Genomic DNA, 23,234 nt, shown 5'->3' with positions numbered 1-23,234 from the left:
TGGTAGAGACTCTCTTCTGTACCTTGGATCTTGGGCCCGGGCACTGAGAGGTGGCAGCATCTTCAAGGCCATCACAAGGTGGTAGGAAAACAGAGCCAAAGCTGAGTCTGAACCAAGCCTCTAGGGAAACCTATTAGGATGGGTTGGGGCTTGGTGTAAACAGCCAAACCTGCCAGCTGGCTGTATCTTATCCTGAATGGTGCCTGTCTTTTGTCATTCTTGAGTTTAGGTATAATTTTGATTAATGCTAGTGTCTGCTCTCCGTGTTCCATAAGGAAGCAAAAGTAGATTTATGTCCATGCTCTGCATGACGTATTAAAAGGGGGAGAAATGCATCCTCACCACAGCATGGTAATGCCACCAGGGATTTGAACACATTAGCTGTGGTCCTGGAATCATAGGCTGGGATTAGATTGCCACCAATGGACAGATTTAAGGTTAGATCAGTGGGCTTGATCTGGACTCAGATGCAAATGAATCCTTGAAAAGCAGATTGGGATTATGCGAGCCGTGGTTTTGCTATGAATGAGGCGGCATTTGCTCAAGCTTGTCAGACAGAAGTATAATGTTTGCTTATAACTGAAACTATGACAGATTATCCAATTTGCATTATAGGGAGAAGGAAGATAATATTATACAATTTAGTGTAAAGATACACATACATGGGATTCCATGAGTGTGCACGCGTATGTGTGTGTGTAAATAAACCCAATACCTGTATGTTGAAATCTTATCTCCTAATACTTCAGAAAGGTAACTGTACATGGAGACAGGATCTTTGAGGAGGTAATTAACTTAAAATGACGTTGTATTGCCTATGCTGTTAATCTTACAGGAAGAGATTAAGACACTGACATGAGAAAAAAAAAATCACAGAGACAATGAATGAATGAAAACTGTCCACCTACAAATGTAAGAGGGAGGCTTCAGGAGAAGTCAACACTGGCATCACCTTGACCTTAGGCTTCTCATGTCTGGAGCTGTGATAAAATAATATATATATTTGTTTAAGCAACCTGTCCGTGGTACTTTGCAATGCAGCCCTAGCAAAACAATACAACCAATATGGCATATATATATATACATGCACGTATATCTGTGGATATATATGTTTAAACATAGTGTAATATATATATGTATAATTTTATTAAGAAGTGCTAAACTTAAAAATAAAACAGTCAATTATTTTACTTGCAAAATGGGTTTATTCAGTGTAGCAGAGAATTGTACTTTGGGCCATGCAAGCTATGGTAAAAAAACATTGGAAAGTCCAGAGAAAGAGGAGAAGGACAACTCTTTTATAAAAGACAGAGTTGGGAAGGGCTCTTGTAAACAAAAGTCTTTAGGAGTAAGTTGAGAGTTCAAGTATAGTGGTTTTGCATTGCATGGGTTGTGACAGTCCTTGGCTGGCTGGGCTGTAGTCAGGGGAGGAGGAAACCTTTCTTCCTCTTGCTGGGGTAGTAAAGTCTAGAATTCATCCTTTTGGGAATACAAGATACATCTCTTCCTTTTGGTTCTGTTGACCACAAGTGGAAGGACGTAAGTGCTCTCCCTGCTGGCCTCTTGATTCCCATCTTAAATGAGTTTCCCTTTATTCAATTTCACAGAAGCAAATGGATGACAGTTTCTGCTTGTGTAAAAACTGCTTTGGTGGTGAGTTGACTATGATCTTTATTTAAAAATGTCCCAAAATAACAGAAATACACTAATTAATGAAAACAAATCACTTGAATCATAGCTTTTTGTCTGAAGACAGTTCCATTAATTTTCATTTCTTTCAATCTAACGTTTAGTGTGAAAAGTATACTTTATTGGCAAACCAGCTTTTACCAAACACTCTTTTCATTGCATCTTTCACATCTTTGTTCCTCAAACTATAGATGATGGGATTCAGCATAGGAATCACAATCGTGTAAAATACTGACACTATCATATCATGATCCAAAGCATAGGTGGAATTAGGTCTCACATACATGAAGAGAACCGTACCGTGAAAAATTGATACTCCGGTTAGGTGAGAGCCACACGTGGAAAAGACCTTCCGCCTCCCTTCAGCGGAATGCATCCTCAGAATGGCCAACAGAATAAAACCATAGGAGACCAGGACTATGAGGATAGTGGATATCTCAATAGATCCCGCAAAGTAGAAGACTAGCAGTTGGTTTATGTGAGTGTCCGAACAAGAAATAGCGAGAAGAGGAGGGATGTCACAAAAGACATGTTTAATTTCATTGGATGCACAGAAGGATAGACGAAAAGTAGCCACGGTGTGTAAAGTAGCATGCAGCAAGCCACCAACATAGCAGGAAACTATGAGCGGCGCGTAGACCCTGGGTGACATTCTAACTGAATACAGCAGAGGGTTGTAGATTGTTACATAGCGATCATAAGCCATTGCAGCTAAGATAAAACATTCCGTGGTTCCGAAAGTAACAAAGAGAAACATCTGTGCTGCACATCCAAGGAAGGAAATGGCTTTATTCTCTGACAAGAAATTGACTAACATTTTTGGGGTGACAGCTGAAGAGTAGCAGGCGTCCAGGAATGATAAGACACTCAGAAAATAGTACATAGGATTGTGGAGCCGAGAATCCCCAATGACCAATAAAACCATTCCCAAATTTCCCATCATCGTAAAAAGATAGATTGCTAGAAATAGGAAAAATAGGAAAACTTGCAGCTTAAAATCATTTGTGAAGCCCATCAATATAAATGTCGTAACTTCAGTCACATTTTCCATCTGAATCCTGTATAAATCTAAATCTGATGGCACTGCTGACATTTCAGATTTTATTTACAGGTTTTAAAGACAATACGTCTTTTTTTTTCTTGGAAAATGCAATCTACTCAATCATAGCCTCATGTCTATTTCTTAGAAGGACATATTGATACTTTGGCAGTCAAGGAATAGGCAGCAATGAAGAAGTTGGGTCCAAGTGGATGCATCACCCTGTTCAAGCAAATTAAATAAATTATTTCATTTCATTGTTGGCTACACTTGCCATGTGAAAAATAGTGGCACTTCTTGTGCTTCGATTCCTAGTTTATTTTCTGCTAAATTTAATGCCCCTTAGTTTCATATTACATCATCTTAAAATTCAGAAAGATAAATAAATATAGGAATTTTGAATACAAAAAATATTATAATATGAAGCACAGAGCTGAGTACTCTGAGTACTGATCCCAGATATTCTACGACATGCATGGAATGCCTTTCCTTAACGTGCACAGTTGGTAAAATGGGAGCAAATACACTTACATCACAAGATTGGATTGGGTTTGAATGACAAAACCAATGACAAAATGTTCCCAGGTTACCAGAAAATGGAATAAGTTGGACTTATCCAATTTGTTAGATGAGGCAGCCTTTTCCAAATAACTATTTGATGTTCTGTTTTCTAATTGTTATCTCATTTCATTAGTATTTCTAGAATAGTAGTGAACAGAATGGAAGATCTAATGGAGCTACATGCACTTTGTTTGCAAACAAAACCAGAGTCATGTTGTTGTTGTTTCCTTGTTTGTTTACAGTTTTGTTTCTTGAAACACCTGACAGGAAGTTGCCCAGGTTTGGCTTCCATAGTTTATTTTACTGTTATTGTTTTTCAAATTTTAACTTAATATTAATTCAAGACTTTTCTCGACATGTATAGTTATCATCCCTGCAAAGTCCTGGAGTTGTGTTTTGAGACACATTCCTATGAAAACTAATTCATGGCCATTCCTTTACCATGTTATAGTTACTTACATGGAGTCTCTATATTTACTCTAAAATAAATATCAACTGATAATAGATAATAAAATTGTTTATTGAAGTTATTGCTAAGAGAATACAATCACCACGTAAGCCAAAATCTTTTAAGCCAAATTCCTGGTCTATTTTTCTATGCTGTCAAACTGTTTCTCATTCAGTGAAGTATGAAGAAAGGAAAGTGTAGAACAAACAAAATGCTGAAGAGTCATCAGTATCTGGACTGAAAACCTCCATCACTGAAGCAAAATGAAATAGTGCATCTACCATATTTAGGAGCAAGATTTCAGGATGGTGACTGTTGTTTTTCTTCAGCGTGTCATAGACCAAAATTGATAAAGGAGTGAAAAATTTGTGGTGCAAAGGACTAGGTTGAATTCAGTGACCTACAAATGATCTATATTCCTAACATAAAACACACTATATTTTTGTTATGTTGAGACTATATTATATATGATTATATATTATATCAAGCATATATACTGTATAGTATATACAATATACTATATTATATCAAGTAGAGAATGATAAAATTAAAAGTATCATCAGAAGGAAAAGAAATCTAGATTACTTTATTTTCCCTAAAGAAATTCCTCCCAGATTCATGTGAAAAAATTGCTTGTACATAGAATGAACAGCTTTTTAAGTGTGGAATTACCAGGGCTGCCTGGGCGGTTCAGTTGATTAAGCATCCGACTTCGGCTCAGGTCATGATCTCATGGTTCATGGGTTCAAGCCCCACATCAGGTTCTGTGCTGACAGCTCAGAGTCTGGAGCCTGCTTCAGATTCTGTGTCTACTTCTCTCTCTGCCTCTCCCCTGTTCATGCTCTGTCTCTCTCTCAAAACAAAATATTAAAAAAATTAATAAATGTGGGTTTACCAGACCAAATATATATACACACACATATATATATACACACATATATATGCATATATATATATACTTGATATATATACTTGATATATATATACATATATATGTATATATGTGTATATATATGTGTGTGTATATATATATATATATATATATATATATATATATACTTGATCCTTAGAGAAATAAAGAGCAAAACAATGTAATTAAGTTAAATATTGACTTCTGTGTTAATTCATACAACTCATATATTACTCATGAAAAACACACATGTAGGAATTAAGCAGATAGAAAGAAGCATGGTGAAAAGAAATTAAAATACGCAACCAAATTTTGAAAAATGTACGAATAGGTGGTCTAGTAAAAGAATCTATTAAAAAATACATGTTGACTGACGTACATATGGGAAATTCCAACTTCACTACAATTCTAACCTTTACCTATGTGTCTGAAATACCACACTTATGGAAGATAGAGAACATTATATTTGCTTGGACTCTAAAACCCTGAATTAAAATCTCAGATTTAACACCTAGTAAGACCTTAGACAAGTAACTTTATCCTCCTGACCGAAGAATAACTAAGATTGACCAAAATTTCTGTGGCTGTCTTGTTCAACTACATGAACATGATGTGATTACAGAGTGTTTATGTATGAGATGCACTAAATTAAATTCAAGTGTTTGTTATATGTGAGAGATGCATACATATGAAATATGACTTCTAAATTTTATTTAACTACAGAAAAATAGAGAGTTATAAAACCATTTTTTTTACATTTATTTAGTTTTGAGAAACAAAGTGAGACAAAGAGTGAGTGGGGGAGGGAGAGAGAGAGAGAGTAGAGACACAGAATCTGAAGCAGGCTCCAGGCTCCGATCTGTCAGCATAGAGCCCGATGTGGGGCTCGAACTCACAGACCGTGAGATCATGACCTGAGCCAAAGTTGGACGCTCAACCGACTGAGCCACCCAAGTGCCCCTATAAAATCATTTTTTATCAAAGCATTGAGCAATGAAAGGATCCTGAGTATTTCTTCTTTTCTTAGGCATATATGTGTTATATGACACTTACATATTAAAATACCATTCTCAAGGACGCCTGGGTGGCTCAGTCGGTTGAGTGTCTGACTTCGGCTCAGGTCATGATCTCACAGTTCGTGTGTTGGAGCACCACGTCGGGCTCTGTGCTGACAGCTTAGAGACTGGAGCCTGCTTCAGATTCTGTGTCTTCTCCTCTCTCTGTCCCTCCCATGCTCATGCTCTATCTCTCTCTGTCTCTCAATAATAAATAAACGTTAAGAAAAAAAAAATTAAATACCATTCTCATAAGTCTAACCCCAATGAATGCCAATATTCTATGGTATCAGACATCTTAAAATGCGTCTCTGTCACTACATTGTTTTTGTTTGTTTCTTTTAAAGTTTATTTATTTTTGAGAGACAGAGAGCACAAGCAGGGGAAGGGCAGAGAGAGAAAGGGAGACACAGAATCTGAAGCTGGCTCCCCACTTGGAGCTGTCAGCACAGAGCTCCACATGGGGCTCAAATCCATGAAGAATAAGATCATGACCTGAGCCTAAGTCAGACACTTAACCAACTGAGCCACCCGGGTGCCACTCTGTCACTGCATTCTGACTTTGAGCATATCAGCAAGATAATTGTATGCTGACAATAAATCCCCCTCCTAATTTTGTCCATAATAATTTTCCATAACTCTTGATATCTGATCACATGTGTAGGACAAGTAGGTAGTTTATGAATGAAGTTATATCTTACTCCAAATAATGCTCCATTAGAGCAATTATGTACTTCACCGTAGGGAGCTGGAAGAATGATGGGCAAAAAAATATGAGGTGCATTTACTTCATCCAAGATGGCTCTTCGTCAAACAGGCCTTCTGTCAACTATTATTTAAGGAAATAAGAACTGATTGTTTTTACATTTAGCCAATTTCACTTTCAGAGATAGAAGCTTAAAAGACGAAAATATTGGTCCCAAATTAAAAAAAAAAAGTCAATCTGGGAAACTAAAATCATGCCATGATCTCACTGTTCATGAGATAGAGCCTCAGGTCCAGCTCTACACGAACAGCACAGAGCTTGCTTGGGATTCTCTCTCTCCTTCTCCCTCCACCACTCCCCTGCTCATGCTCTCCCTCAATCTTGCTCTCTCAAAGTGAATAAATAAACTTAAAAATTGTAGAATCTGGTTTGAGATTTGAGTTCATACCTTCTAAAATATTTTGCAAGTGACGAAAAACTTTTCCTCTTACCTGAGCTGCTCACACAGTTAAGGTGTACTATAAATATTAAGCCTTTGGATTTGTATACCCAGTTCTTGAGCCTTTCTTGAAGTCCACGGTGATGCCCTAAGGACAAAACACACTAATTCTCTTCTGGGACAGAAAAGTAACAAGATGACTTAATTTTTTTCCATAATGAACAAGTGAATACTTTTGGAGTAATTAACTACATGAGAAAGATGATTATATGAATGCACTTTGGCCTCTGGTAAACATCATCCTCAGTGGGAAAAAAAAAATACGCCTAGAACTGGAAAGGAAATCAAATACTACAGGATGTAATCCTGGCTCTGATACTAAATAGCTATGTGCCATTGCGTGGATGACTTACATTCTCTGAATTCCAGTTTCCTTTTTCTGGGAATAACACCTGTTTATTTCTCTCAAAATTCTGTAATATGTACACCAGGAACTGATAGGAAGGCACAACCTATAAGAGACTTCGAAATCATTTAATAAAGCTTACTATACTTATTTAATTTTAAATGGTATACTTCTAAGTGGTACAAGAGATATACATGAATAGAAAGTAATTACAAAACATATGGTGGAGTGTGCAGACAGACCATCTTTTACACAGTATAACATTAGAATATTAGAGATCTGACAGAGATACATGTCGAATTTCTTGCGTTGTTTAATATAACGGTCTTGAATTGTATTGGGGATCCCATATACTAATCTATATATTAGTACCTAGTTATTTACTTAAAATGTTCTAATTGTAAACAATATATAGATGCCTGAACTGCACATTCAGAGGTTCTAAATTAGTAGTTAATGAATGTTGGCCATGGAATCTGGGTGAGAGAAGGAAAGAAAGAAAGAAGAAGAGAAAGAGAAAGAAAGAAAGAAAGAAAGAAAGAAAGAAAGAAAGAAAGAGAAAGAAAGAAAGGGAAAGATGAAGAAAGAAAAGAAGGGAGGGAGGGAGGAAGGAAGGGGGGGAGGAAGGAGGAAGAATTTGTAGGCATTCCAATTGAAAAGATGGTATTTGTAGCCAGCCCAGTTATGAACAAAGGATCTATTAAGTAAATGCAATTCCAAAATATCCACACATTCAATGTAACTCTAATTAAAATGAAAAAGGCATTTTTGCAGAAATTTACAGGGTAATTCTACAATTTACACAAAAAGGCCAAGGAAATCAGGTAGTCAAAACAATTTTGAAAAAGAATAATAGTGTTGGATAGATCAAGATTTATCAAGAAGCCAAACTAATAGACAGTGGCGCTGGTGAAAAGAGAGACATACTCTTGTCTCGAAATAGGTCTTAGACCTTAATCTAAAATCTAATACTACAACATTTGTAGAGAGAGCATAAGACATTTGCGTGACCTGTGTTAGTCACCAATCTGTATATAAAACACGAAATTCATGAACTATAAGAATGAAAAATGATAAACCGTTCATTACAATTAAAATTTTCTGCTTAATGGAAGATAGACAGCTATCCAAGAAAGGACGTATATGCAGAATATGTAAAGAAGCCTAAAAAGCCAATAATTTGAAAACAAAAGAAAAATAAACAATAAAAAAGGATATAAACTTAAACACATCATCATAGAAGATATATAGATGTCAACTGAGTTTATGAAAAACTGTTCAACAGCATTTGAGATTAGGGAAATATAATTTAAAACCACAATGTCATCTCATACACCTACTAAAATGACTCTAAGTTTTTATAACGATTAGAATTTTTAAAGTGTGAAAAGAAATGACAAGGGCAAGTACTTACAAGGATACAGAGAAAATGGAGCTCTCATCCATTGCTAGTAAGAAACAAAATGGAAACAATCTTACAATTTCCAATGAAGTGAAATATACACTTACCATATACCCTGGAAATCTCACTCTGTGTTATTCACCCAAGACCAAAGAAAACATATGGACACACAAAGCCTTACTGCAATATTTATAACAGCTTTATTCACTCTATTCCAATAGTAGAAATAATCCAAATGTCCATCAGCTAGTGAATGGATAAACTGTGTACATCCATTATCCTTACTCATTTCTGAGTTTCTTGTTTTATGCTGGAATTTCTGATATATCCACAGTGGTTCTGTTGCCAATAACAAATGAATTTTTTATCAAATCTCATATTTAGTGAACTAGTCTACTTCCCCCAACAAATTCACTGGTGAGTAGGGACTGTTGTACTGAACAATAAAGTCTCTCTTGTTTGATAGTTAAGGTCCCCATACTATTTCCCTAAAAAATTCTTGTGAATATCCATGTTCCTTTCCCCCTCGACTTAGCTATCATGTACTTTTTATTAGTTTCAAAAAGACATCAGCTATTAAAGAACATTGTATGGTACGCCTTTGGAGAGTAACCTCTGAATGATTCTAGCTTATATTTTTACAAGTTCTACCATTCCATAAATGGATGTTGCCTCTTTCTGCAGTCAAATGCTGTCTCCCTGAACTATACCCCCAGGAAGATGTTACCTGTTTTTGATTTAAAATTTAACTTGTAATTAATCTAAGAATAGATTAACGATAGAATCTTCACAAAAAGCTATTGTAGAGGTTTTTCAGTGTGGTGATGTATCTTTTAAGTTTTCCACCCCCTAAGACTTTAAAGTGGCTGAGATGGATGGCCCTTAGGAAAAATTGGAACTAGTTACCTGAGCAAGTTCAGGATTTTTTTTTGCATCTCTTTCTTCTGTTTCTGCTTCTTTTTAGCCTTGTTTTCTGTTTATAGAAATGGCTTGACTATATGGCTGAGTCATATTAGTGACATCCCCAGAGATTTATACCTTATTCTGTACTAATGCAAAAAAATATGGGTGCATCCTTTTGCAGATAAATAATATGAAGAGAATTTAGTTATATTGCTCAAATATGGAATCACCTGTTCTCTAAGATTTCTTGACTTAACTATTAATTCTTTTGGTGCAGGATATTAATAGAAATTCAAATGAATGTGCTAGAAACTTTCATTGCATTCATTTTGCCAGGTCTTCCGGGTTAAGAAAGATGATACTTGAAAAGAGAATCATTATGGTGTCTAAGCAAATAGCAAGACGTTACCGTTAAGAAAACCAAGTTTAGTTTGTTTCTTTGATTGATTGTATTCCTTCAAATGTTTCCCAGTAAATACCAGCAACTCATTTTGATCCATTTTCAATAGTACTGGATTAAGTGATGAGTACTTATTTGAACTAGTTATTTTTGACACACCTTAATTTATCCATCTAGGTCTTTTAAAATCTAAATAGGTATGATTCTAGAAATACCATCTTACAAAAACAACATAAATGAGTGAAGACAATAATTTAAGAGCTCAGAATGTTAAAAGATAGTAACTGATTGTCAAATGTCTATACATGGTGCCAACCTAGAGAAATAATGGAAGAAAAGCTACCAAGAAAGTGGGTTGGGCGTCCAGCTCTTTATTTCTTCTCAGGTCGATTCCAGAGTCCCACACATGGCTCCATGCTGAGCATGGGAGTACTTGGGATTCTCTCTCTCTCTCTCTCTCTCTCTCTCTCTCTGCCCCTCTCTTGCTCATGCACTCTCATGCATGTACACTCTCTCTTCTCTCAAAATAAATAAACTTAAAAAAAAAGAAAGTGGGTTTTGTAACAATTATGAAATGCCTCTGTTCCAGTATTCCAGTGCTACATAAAAAATTACTCCAGACCTTTTAACTTGGAATAACATAACTTTATGGTTTCTCGTAAATGTATTCGGTCAAGAATTCAGGTAGGTCCTATCTAGGTGATTATTTTGTCTCATGAGGTATTGACTGTGGCCACTCAGGGATATTCAGAGGGTTATAAGCCTAACCTAGAATGCATAAAATGACTTGACAAAAATCCAGCTTTGTGTAGCTTTTATTCTATTGTGGAAAAAAAGTTAAAATTAGAAAAACACATTTGTTAAGATATTTAAGATAAAGTCATGAAATACATCAAATGCAATCATGTGTGCAAGATTGTACTTGCAATATTGGGCTGGTCTTTAATTGGATAATCAGAGGTTAAAAAATATTTTTCATCAGAACTGGCACTTTGCATGTCATTTATCTCACCAATGAAACTTTTACCTAGAGAACAGAATTTTACATGTAACTACATTTTTTAAAAGGAAAAGAAAAAAAAGATAATTAAAAGAGGGGAAGAAACATTCTATTTTTGACATGAGAAATTGATCCCAAGCCAGGATTTTTTTGAGAGAGAGAGAGAGAGTGAGTGGTAGAAAGAGAGGGAGAGAAAGAAAATCCCAAAGTGGGGCTCAAGTTCATCTGATGTGGGGCTTGAAGTCACCAACCGTGAGACCACAACCAGAGCCAAAGTCAGATGCTTAACCAATTGAGTCACCCACGCACACCTCAAGCCAGGATTCTTAAACAACCTCAGTTTTGGAAACCATTGTCTTTTCCAGAATGAAAGCCTAAAAGACACCAACTCTCTTCCTGGCATCTTTCCCACTCCCTCAGAAAATTTAAATAATTTATTATCCTACAACATGTTTGGTAGTGTTTCCACTTAAAAGTGGGTTCACACTTGAAAAGAAATTAGGGAAAGATGTCAAAATGTTGTACTAAAAAGATATTCCCCCTATCAATACTCATATTGGTTCCAAAATTAATTTTTTAAACCAGGTGTAATACAGCCAACATCTAGCTCTCAGCCTGCCTTGGTGCTTGTGAAAAAAAGTCAATAAATTATCAGTGTTATATGTTAAAATATTATTTGTCATCAGGAAATTTATGATTATTACATAGGCAGAACACTGAATATAGATGAAAGCATCTACTACAGCCAAGAGTCTTAAAAAATGGTTCAAAAAAAGAGTGATGAGAGCTAGTTTAATAGAAACAGAAGCTCAGGATGGAGTGTTCCTAGTAGAGTAGGAGTTGGCTGTGTGTCAATTTTGGATGATCCCAAATGATATTGCTTAGCACCATGTTCATAGGTAAGAAATAAGATGTGTTACACAGTCTATTCCATAGAGAGGTTGAAGAGAAAGCGTTTTGGGCAGGGTGAGAGTTTTTGGAAAAAAAAAATAAATGTAATAAATCACATAATGCCAAAGTGATGCTTTTAAACTAAAACTTTAAAAGTGTCTGCTTGGAGAGATCCAACAGGGTAAACACAACTTTTACTTAAGGAGCATTTTATTTCAAAAAGAACAGAACAATTGAAAGGTAGTTGAATGTCTTTGATGGAATAAGTGATTTCACCTAAAGTAATATAAATATTGAAAACCCTCTACAGTGAGAAAAAAAATCAGCATCATCCTAAATGAGAAAGGTAAATATGTGCTATTTCATATTTTTATAAGTTTTAGTTCATCATATACTCAAATTTAAAACCTAATATTTAATATATGATAGCAAATGTGTCATATTAAAACAACTATTATATAGATTATATAGTTCTGATATTAAATATAATTTACAGTTGAATAATAATATTAAATAGTAATATTAAATCTCTTTGAAATACTGAAAACTTCAATAACTAATATATAAGTATGGTAAATAAATAATAGAGAAAACTTCATTTTGAACCAAGAGCTAGTAAGGAGTACACATTTATTCTTTAAGTTTGGTCTCGGGAATATTTTAATAAGACTTAAAATAAAACAATCCAGGGGCATCTGGGTAGCTCAGTCAATTTCCATACTGACAGCATGGAGCCTGCTTGGGATTCTCTCTCTCCCTCTCTCTCTCTCTGCCCTTCCCCTACTTGTGCGCACATTCTCTCAACCCCACAAAATAAAATAACCATTTAAAATAAAGAAATAAATTGGGGAGGGGTGCCTGGGTGGCGCAGTCGGTTAAGCGTCCGACTTCAGCCAGGTCACGATCTCGCGGTCCGTGAGTTCGAGCCCCGAGTCGGGCTCTGGGCTGATGGCTCAGAGCCTGGAGCCTGTTTCCGATTCTGTGTCTCCCTCTCTCTCTGCCCCTCCCCCGTTCATGCTCTGTCTCTCTCTGTCCCAAAAATAAATAAACGTTAAAAAAAAAATTTTTTAAATAAAAAAAAAAGAAATAAATTGGGGCATCCAGGTGGCTCAGTTGGTTAAGCGTCCGACTTCGGTTCAAGTAATGATCTCGGGGTTGGTGAGTTCAAGCGCCGCATCGGGCTCTGTGTTGACAGCCCAGAGCCTGGAGCCTGCTTCGGATTCTGTGTCTCCCTCTCTCTCTGCCACACCGAGCTTGAGCTCTGTCTCTGTCTCTCAAAAATCAATAAATGTTAAAAAAAAAGTTAAATAAATAAATAAGTAAAACAATCCAGTTAATAAAATTACAACTTTAGAGGAATCCAATGAATATTTTACTCTTTAAAATAAAGAAACATAAATTTTTTTAAAATTAATTACAAGGTTTAAGCTGCTAATTAATATTAAATATACAAACATAACTGAAGAAGGTATGAAAGTGTTGATATGACCAATATCAAACTGATTGAGAATAATATCACCCAGTCTCTCAATCATTTGGATTTTTCCAGGGAACAGAGGCTTGAGTTTTTAAAAAATAGCTGTGTTAGAACATTTTTATTTTTCTTGTGTAAATACTTAAATATTTACAAGAAAGAAGAATAATATAGATAATTTTGTGAGAGCACACAGAGTGAAAATTTGCTCTTTCTACTTTGTTCCTTTATGAGAATAACATGAGCAAATCCTACATGTTTCATCTTTTACCTTGATGACTGTCAAAAAGTTGGGTTTGTTCAACTAGAAATTATGTTTTATTCAGCACTGGAGGGTGTGACATTGAAGTCATTAGAGTGAAATTATTTACACTAAATACTGTCATTCTTAAAAGTGATACATAAACCTCAGACTCGTTTGTTCTTTCTTGTACTAATTCTCCCTACCGCCCCCCCCCACCTTTAAAACTGATTGTTCCATTTAGAATCAGTTCATTGTCGAATCAAATGATGAGCCCTATGTTAGGTATATTGTATTTTTGTTAGATCGATATGGATCCCAAGTAAGAAAATAATTACAGCCCTTACTGCTCACATAATTTAGTGTAAGTGAAGGAAAGAAAACGAAAGGAATTTAGCAAATTACATAAGAGAGACATTAAGTCTTGAACAGTGATGTGTCCTGTAGGTAAAAAAAATAGTACAAAAAATATATATTGGCAGAGAATTCACGGAGCGTTTACAACTTGAGTGTTGAATGGTTGGGATTTTTATAATATGTGATGACTGCTTTAAAATCTCATCGTGTTTGTATAATAATTGTGTGATAATAGAGAAGGTATTCACGAGGTATTTCTTCAAGTTGTGCAGAACTCGGAGTAAAATTCAGTAGAATAAAACTTTGTTTTTAATTATAAAAATCATCACTAGCACTTGTGTAAACTTATAAAAATACCCAAAACTTGTATAAATGTATAAATGTGTAAACTTGTATAAAACTGCTTAAAGTTTTTACATATATGAAATGATTTGATTCGCATAACCTGAAGCATTGGGACAGCAACTGCCTCACTTTTAGCTGAGAGAACTGAGTAACTGGCCTGAGGTCACACAAGTAACTGTGGTGCAGCCATGATTCAATCCCTTCCATCTGCGGAGGACTGTACTCCTTACCTACATCATTGCCCTGATGCTAAATTTGGTAGGTAATGTCCAGTCCCATTAGGATGGAGACATGAGAACGGGCTGGGTGGGACTCGTGGTGAGCCAACAGACATGGGGGGTATGATATCCAAGGAGACACTCACATGGGATATATCTATACAAGCTCAGGGTCATACCTGAGTATGATGGATCCCCTCTTAAATTCACTCTCTAGAGTTGGGACACAATAACGCGATTACAAATCATTTTGCTAGGCGATGCACTATAACCCTGGAGAGTACAAAGAACAAAATATAATCATAATTGTAATCATTTAATCCTAGCTAATAAGTGATCAGTGTGAGTTGATAGGTAATAACGTTATCAATATTGTCCCATTCTTTTCTTTAAAAATGAAGCAGCAAAAATTAGAAAGTTTAAATAATTGTTTAATATCACGCAGATAATAAGTCATGGAGGGCACCTGGGTGGCTCAGTTGGTTAAGCATCTGACTCTTGATTTGTGCTCTGGTCAAGATCTCAGTCCCTGAGATGAAGCACCATGTCAGGCTCTGTACTGAAAGCATGGATCCTGCTTGTGATTTTCTCTCTCTCTCTCTCTCTCTCTCTCTCTCTCTCTCTCCTGCTCTCAAATAAATAAATAAAAAGTTTCATGAAAATAGCATTCAGACATAAAAAAAATTGCTAGCTTGCAATCACAAACATTTGTGCAATTGGTCAACTATCTACCTTTTCTGAGATTTGATAGCCTTATCTTTAAAGAATGGTGAGTTTAAAAACAGTGATTGAAGAGTATGTTTTGGGGGAACAACAAGGAGAGTGGAGGGTAAAACTAGACAGACAGCCACCATCTTTTCTCTCTGTGCCCACACACCTTGCATACTACAGGTAATGAACACGCTCTTGGTTGTCCCGATTTCCCAGGGTCAACCTGCTTTAAAGTTTTGTTTTGTTTTGTTTTGTTAATCTGAATCAATGTTCTCAAGTTAATTTTTCTGAATAAAATCCTCTCACGTTTTCCACATAGTAGCCTTCTAAAGGATATTCTTATGGGCACGATAACAATTCTAACATATCTTTAAAAACCATTTAGTGATTTGGACTGAATAATAGGGACATTTATGCTCAAAATCAGCAAATAAGGACAGAGGAGTGAAAACCTGAAAAAGGTAGCTGAAAATATATGTGAAAAGACGCTTTAAGATAAAGTGCTACTGCATGGAGAATTCATGGAATATACAATAGGGTTGTGAAGAAGTGCAGTTAAGTAGAAAACCAAATGTCAAAGTAATAGGTCTGTCCTCAGTGTAGTCAATGTTCCAGAGCCTGTGCTGAGTGGGGTATAATTTTTTTTATCCTGGGCTGTGTTCAGAAAGTATCATGGAATGGCCCTGAAGCAAATTTCAAGGGAGTTTGACAGTGATAAGCCACAGGATCTAAACTGGAAGCATGGGACACATATAAATGGTAGCATCCTTAAATTGATAACAACGGCAATGATCACGAAAGCCCATCTGGACATTTTGAGTCAGTCTAAAGAGCAAGCAATGTCAAGGCAGGTACAGTAAAAAGCACAGGCTAGATTTTTCCTTCCACAGGTGAAACACCAGGAAAAATGCCCAGACAAAAAATCTAACCAAATTAATGGAATGTGTTCTCTTGGATTTTGCAGCTATCCCCATCTCCAGTGGTTTCTGTTTGGATTGTACTTGGTTGTCTACATCATTATGCTGATGGGCAATGTCACCTTAGTTCTGACAGAATTGGACCCTGATCTCAACTCCCATGTAGCATTATATTTGCTTGGCAGTTTTTCCTTCTTGGAAATCTGCTATACAGTGTTATCTATTACCTTCCCTGAATGCTTATGAATCTTAGGACCCGAATAGAACTTTTTTTTTATAGTTTAGTCATGCAAATCTTTGATCCTAAGTACCTCCATCTATAATATACCATGAAGAAATCAACACTCAATTCAAGAAGATTATTTTAGACTAAATGAGAAATCTTATTGCAAGCACTTGATCAACACAATGATAACTTAGTTAAAATCATTTTTGTCTTTTGTTTTTCCAGACATTATGTAATGGTATAATTGCCTTTTTTTGTTTAAATTTCTATATTGTCCACCTATATCTCAATACATGAATAGATAATTGAGTCTCTGTAGATCTCATTAATTCCTCATGATCACAATGTACTGGCTCACTTGCTAGCTAAAATATATATTCTCTGCCTTTGATGTTTCTGGAAACTGTCTCACAATGATATTTTATAATAATCTATAGTGTTCTATTATGATTTTTGTTTTTCAGTTCCGATATATTATTAAAATGAGAATTTTTCAATGAAAGTGACCAATGGCAGTGAGCAAGTCATTTGAGGATAAATTTGCTAGGCAGAGTTTCAGAAATCATATTATCCATGTAATTCCTTCAATATTGCCATTATTAATAAGGAATAGTTCAGAAAGCATTTATCAAATATCTACTACATGTTTGGACAAGATAAAGAAAAGATCTTGCATTATAACATCTGATGACCATGTTGTTTATTTTATATTGATAAATAAATGAAACCAGAATGGTTTCAAATAAAGTGCATACACAAACAGTAAGAGCTACAGCTGTGAGGTACAGAATGGAAGGCAAGCTTGTACTTATAAAAAGCCACATGGGGGCATCTAAGTGGCTCAGTTAGTTAAGCGACTTACTCTTGACTTTGCCTCTGGTCATGATCTCACAGTCTTGAGATAGAGCCCTGCCTGGGTCTCCATGTTGGGGCATGGAGCCCACTTAAGATTCTCTTTCTCTTTCCCTTGGTCCCTCCCTGCTCATGCTCTCTCTCTCTCTTTGTCTCTCTGTCTCTCTAAAAAAAAAAAAAAAAAAAAAAAAAAAAAAAAGGCTTCCTGGAAGAATTAAAAAGTAACCAAAAAATATATCTCAAAATTTGGTGGTAACATACCACAAGGAAAAAGTGATGTAAAGGTCTCTGTCTCAGGATTCTGTTTGTCAACATATAAAGGATAAAATGGATTAATTTGCTCTGGACACAAACATACAAAAATTGAAAATTAACAATTCTGCAACACATCATTTTCAGTCAAATTCTAACCTTGTATTACATATTAACTATGTTGATATATTTCGAATTTCTCCATTAGTTGTGTTCTTTATGCCCAGGATATGAAAAGCTGGAAATTAGTAAACAATAGAAATTTTATGTACTAATTTCCCCTAAGTTCCTTTTGTCCATAAAATTAGAAAACAGCCCCAAAAGATAAATAACTAATTTCACTATTTTCACAGATGGAGAAAAAAACAGAAGTAAATCTCACTTCAGTGATGGAATTTGTTCTTTTGGGATTTTCTGATATTCCCAATCTTCAAATGTTTCTTTTTGTAATATTTTTCTTTGTCTATGTGATAATTCTGATGGGAAATGGCATCATTGTTCTCATAGTCAGGGTTGACCAGGCTCTTCAGACGCCCATGTATTTTTTCCTTAGTAATTTTTCCTTCTTGGAAATCTGTTTTGTGTCTGTCACTCTTCCCAGAATGCTCACAAACCTTTGGACTCAGAAAAGAAATATTTCTTTGTTTGCCTGTGCAACACAAATGAGTTTTGTCCTTACGCTTGGAAACATAGAGTGCCTCCTTCTGACAGTGATGGCCTATGACCGCTACGTGGCCATTTGTAACCCTCTGCACTATCCTTTAGTTATGAACCACAAGGTCTGTGTCCAGATGGTAGTGGCCTGCTGGATAACTGGAGTTCCAGTGGAGACAGGGCAGACATACCAAATTTTCTCTCTGCCATTTTGTGGGTCTAACCAAATCAATCACTTTTTCTGTGACATCCCTCCACTACTCAAGTTGGCCTGTGGGGACACATTCCTGAATGAGATGTTAGTCTTTACAGTCGCTGTGCTGTTTGTTACGATCCCCTTTCTGTTGATACTTGGATCTTACATCAAAATCATCTCCACCATTCTGAGGTTGCCATCAGCAACAGGACGAACCAAAGCTTTCTCCACCTGCTCGTCTCATATCACAGTTGTTGTGATGTTCTTTGGATCTGCAATCATCACATATTTACGGCCCAAGTCTAAACATTCTTCCAGAGCAGACAAGTTTCTCTCTCTTTTCTATACCATTGTCACCCCAATGTTTAATCCTATGATATACACTCTGAGAAATAAGGATGCCATGATGGCCTTGAGAAAATTGTTACCTTAATGTTTAATGTATTAGCTTCCGATTTGAGCTCATTTTCTGTTTTCTTATTTAAGTCTGCCATATTGTAATCGAAAATTAATGTTCAGTTTGCTTTCCTACATTACTATACATTGATTATGTTTACTCATTGCTGAGTTTGTTTTATGCTGGACTCTTTGATATCAGGATTGTATCCACATGGTTGCCCTGCTGATAAGAAATTAAGAAGCTAAGTATCCATCCAGCCAATCCCACCAGGCACCACTTTACTTCTCCCCCAAAGTTACTAGTGATGGCACTTTATACTTTTCTATAGCTGACTTGAGCAGTAGTTATAGGATGTTTGCTTTGTAAGGACTCACATGGGTGATAATTTATAAATTTTTCTGCAGGCATAGGATTTAAATCAAACACAACTATGTTTAAAAAGATGGAAGAAATACATCAAAATGTTCACACATGAGAGACAGTTTTGTTGTTTTAGTTTTTTTCCTCTTTTGTCTAAATTTTCTTTAGTGAACACATTTTGCTGGTAATGAAAGCAAAAAAAAAAAATACTGCTCTTTATTCTTTTAATGTCATCCTTCTGTTTTAACCTGAAAGCAAGCCAGTAAAATCAATCGCCCTTTGCTTCAAAAAATCATAATTGACCAAAAATCGTGTGATCCAACACTGGAGATACCACTGAATTGTTTTGGATAAATGACTCAAACAAGTATAATGGACATACTTAAAACACAGTCACATATGATTTCCAACATTTAAAACAAATAAAAAATAATCTCCATTTCTGGTGATAATGTACATGGTCACAGCAAGCCCATTTTCCTGATGAAACCACTAAAAAAATTTGGGTAAACTATAAAAGTTCTCTTTGGAATGCATCAGATAGCTGTGGAAGGAAAAAAGAATAGATGACAATATCAAAATGAAGGCTCATTAAGTCAGAGTGAGACAACCCACATGATCCCATTTAGTTGGCTTTCTTTTGCAAGTACAATGGTGTTATCAAATTCAAAACTGCCTAAACTCAGGGCACCTGGGTGGCTCAGTCAGTTAGGTGTCTGCCCTGTCCCAGTTTATGATCTCAGAGTTGATGGGTTTGAGCCCCACATTGGGCTCTGTGCAGAAAGCTGGAAGCCTGCCTGGGATTCTCTGTCTCTCTGTCTCTGTCTCTCTCTCTCTGCCCCTCCCCTGCTTGCACTCTGTCTCTTTCTGTCTCTCTCTCTCAAAACTAAAATAAACATTATTTTTTTAAACTGCATAAACTCAGACACATGCAAGCTGGTTTGATTCACCATGAACACAACTGAGTTAGGGGTCAATGGCTGGTTCCTGTCCACAGGACTTGTGCATTTCACCTGTACAATCAGTGTAAATAATGTGTTGTCCTAATTGACTGCATAAAACTGTCAAAAAAATTTTTTAATAAACTGAATCTCTACAGTTTAGTTTTTTTTTCCTTTTTCATAAACAAATTTGACCACCTTCTTATACGGTTAGAAAACGTTTCTTCATCTAGTTGGCCCATTTTTTCTTTTCTGCTTTTTTTTTTTTTTACTTCTTGATATTTGAAATACTGAAAACTTGAATACTTGATGAATTTTTGTCAAATAGTAAATAATGAAAGAGGAAAACTTCATTCGGAGCCAAGATTGTAACAAATAAGCATGATATTTATTCATTTTCCTCTTAATGATATTTCAAGAAGAGACCTAACATAAAACCATCCAGGGGTGCCTCGGTGGCTCAGTCTGTCTGGCTCTTGGTTTTGACTCAGATCATAATCCCAGGGTCATGGGCTCAAGCCCCATGATGGACTCTGCACTGAGCATGGAGTCTGCTTAAGATTCTCTCTCCCTCTGCCCCTCTCCTTTGCCTGGGATCTTTCTCTGTCTCTCTCTAAAATAAAAAATAAATTAATTAAAATAAAATAAAATAAAACAATCCGGCTAATAAAATCACCAACTCTTAAGAAATCCAAGAAGCATTTATAAAAAGAAAATAAAATATTTTATGAAGTTAAAGTTGTGTAAAATAGCAAAAGTGAGTTTTCAGTGTAATGTTGGTTTTGAAATAAATTCCGAGGTTTCAGTAGCTAATTTATATTAAGTATACTTCTTCATGGCTGAAGATTAGCTCCAGATGTGGATAGTGACTAGTATCTAACTGATTTAGAATATCGTTACACATTCTGTTAATTATTTGAGTTTTCCCAGTAATTGATGCTTGAATTTAAAATAGAAATATTAGCTTACTAAATTTTATTTTCCTAGATTAATAAGGACTTCAACATTCAAAAGAAAGAATAGTAATATAGAAAACTTTGTGGCAGCACTCAAGATAAGTTTGCTTTTTCCACCTCATCTTCATGTGGAGAAAAAAATAGACAAATCTTATGTATTTCATGTCATACATTAATAATTTGATTACCCAAAACTGGATACAATTACATTTCATTTAAATATTTTTTTCTTTCTCTCTCTCTTAAAGAGAGTGAGAGAGAGAGCAAGCAGGCAGAGGGGCAGAGGGAGAGGGGGAGATGGAATCTCAAGCAGGCTTCATGCTATCACCAGAGCCCAAAGTGGGGCTCAATCCCATGAACCATGAGATCATGACCTGAGCTGAAATTAAGAGCCAGATGGTTAGCTGACTAAGCCACCCAGACACCCCACAATTACATATTATTTAGCATCAAGCACTATTTTATTTAATTAATGAGTGAAACTATTTATCTTAAATGCTACCATTCCTAAACGTGATCCATCAAGACGATTTTTTCTTTTGAATATTAATGTTTTCCCTTTTAAGAACCAGGACTATCAATTTAAGGACTTTTATTTTAACTCACTTCAGAATCAACCTGAGCATTGTATTAGGTGAAAACGTTCACCATATGTACTTTTGACAAGGAATTTGTATCCATAATACGTAAAGAATACTTGCTATCCGATAATACTGACAACCAAGGAGCGGGGAGAAGAGCAAATGGACTGAATGAGCACTTCATCAAAGAAAACATACAAACAGTCAGTAAGAACATAAAAATAGGCACATACTTAGTCACAAGAGAAATGCAAATCAAAACAATAATGAAAGACCACAACCCATCCATTAGTACGGCAAAAAGTGAAAACTTTAATGATGCCAAATGTTGGGGAAGGTCAAGCTATTATCCTTCCCCCACACTGCTGGTGGAAGTGCAAAATGTTGTAACCATTTTGGAAAATATTTTTACAGTTTCTTAAAAGACAACATCACACCTACAACCCAACCCAACCATTTCACTCCTATTTATCCCAAATGGAAATATATGCCCTACTCCAAACTTGTTCAGAAATATGCACAACTGTCTATGCGATAGAAACAACTAAAATCCCATCCCCAGATGAATGGATGAACACACTGAAGTGTATTTATCCAAGGGGAATTCAATTCTGCAGTGAAAATCAATGTGATATATACAACACAGATGAATTGAATCTTAAAGTTTTACACTAAGCAAAGACTCCAGTAAAAAACAGAGGACATTCTAATTGATTATGAATGATCTAAAGCTACAGAAATCTGATCAGACGTTCCCTGGAGTTGGAGGTGAAAGGAAAACAGATTGTGAAGCTGCACAATGGAATGTTTCAAGATGATGTGAATGTTCTGTATCTTGATTGTGGTAAGAGTTTCACAAGAGTATATGCTCATCAGATTTCATCAAATTTCAAATTTCATTGAATGTATTTTAGAAGTTGTACTTTATTTTATGTAAACTATGCCCCAATAATGTTGCTAATTTAAGAATGAAATTGGGGTGCTGGGGTAGATCAGTTGATTAAGCATCCGACTTATGATTTCGGCTCTGATCATGATCCCATGGTTCCTGAGATTGAACATTGAGTCTGCTTGGGATTCTTTCCCTCCCTCTTCCTCTAACCCTGCTCCACACTTTCTCTCTCTTTCTCTAATTCACTCATTATCAAAATAAATGAATAAACATTGGAAACAAAGAATAAAATAATATTATATTGGATTAGACATAAAATATATCTTTTTAAAAAGGTGAAATATAGATATGTACCACCAATAATTACTGTTATGTAAATGTCATGCTAGAACTTCAGTCTAAAGGCTTACATATGGAGGTATCTGGGTGGTTCAGTTGGATAAGCATCAGACTCTTGATTTTTGGCTCATGTCATGATCTCAGGGTTGTGAGATCAAGCCACACTTTGGGCTCCACACTGAGTTTGGAACCTGTTTAAAATTCTGTCCCTCTCCCTCTGCCTCTCCCCGCTGACTTGCATGTGTGCACTCTCTCTCTCTCCCTAAAATAAAAAAAAAAAAAGATTAAAGGTTTACAAGTTATAGCATGATACAGCACATTGTTAGTGTGAACACTGTGGCAGAGCCTGGCTTATTGCTTTCCAAATATATTCCCATTTCTTTGATATATGATAAACAGTATTCCCTAGCCCTCTCATATCTACATTAGACCATGTGATTAGTTTCTACAATAGCACAAGGAGAGAAGTGATG

General features: G+C 35.8%; 2 protein-coding genes across 2 annotated transcripts; one reads left to right on the top strand and one right to left on the bottom strand.

Annotated features, from left to right (window-relative positions):
• Positions 1-1,789: 1,789 nt before the first annotated feature.
• On the bottom strand, positions 1,790-2,797 carry LOC115526384 (olfactory receptor 5T1-like). The gene has a single exon (XM_030333791.1). The coding sequence runs from the start codon at positions 2,780-2,782 to the stop codon at positions 1,790-1,792; it is 993 nt and encodes a 330-aa protein (XP_030189651.1). The 5' UTR covers positions 2,783-2,797.
• Positions 2,798-17,810: 15,013 nt separating this feature from the next.
• On the top strand, positions 17,811-18,725 carry LOC115525936 (olfactory receptor 10AG1-like). Its single transcript, XM_030333365.1, has one exon. It carries the CDS (start codon positions 17,832-17,834, stop codon positions 18,723-18,725), a length of 894 nt encoding a protein of 297 aa, XP_030189225.1. The 5' UTR covers positions 17,811-17,831.
• Positions 18,726-23,234: the final 4,509 nt, after the last annotated feature.

Source organism: Lynx canadensis, chromosome D1, assembly GCF_007474595.2.
Source record: "Lynx canadensis isolate LIC74 chromosome D1, mLynCan4.pri.v2, whole genome shotgun sequence".
In the NCBI taxonomy this organism is placed as follows: domain Eukaryota; kingdom Metazoa; phylum Chordata; class Mammalia; order Carnivora; family Felidae; genus Lynx; species Lynx canadensis.
The sequence above is the reverse complement of the archived record's forward strand: the minus strand, read 5'-3'. Positions and strand labels throughout refer to the sequence as shown.

Coding starts and splice junctions, on each gene's coding strand:
- LOC115526384 (XM_030333791.1), bottom strand. CDS start 2,782: ATGTCAGCAGTGCCATCAGATTTAGATTTATACAGGATTCAGATGGAA.
- LOC115525936 (XM_030333365.1), top strand. CDS start 17,832: ATGGAATTTGTTCTTTTGGGATTTTCTGATATTCCCAATCTTCAAATG.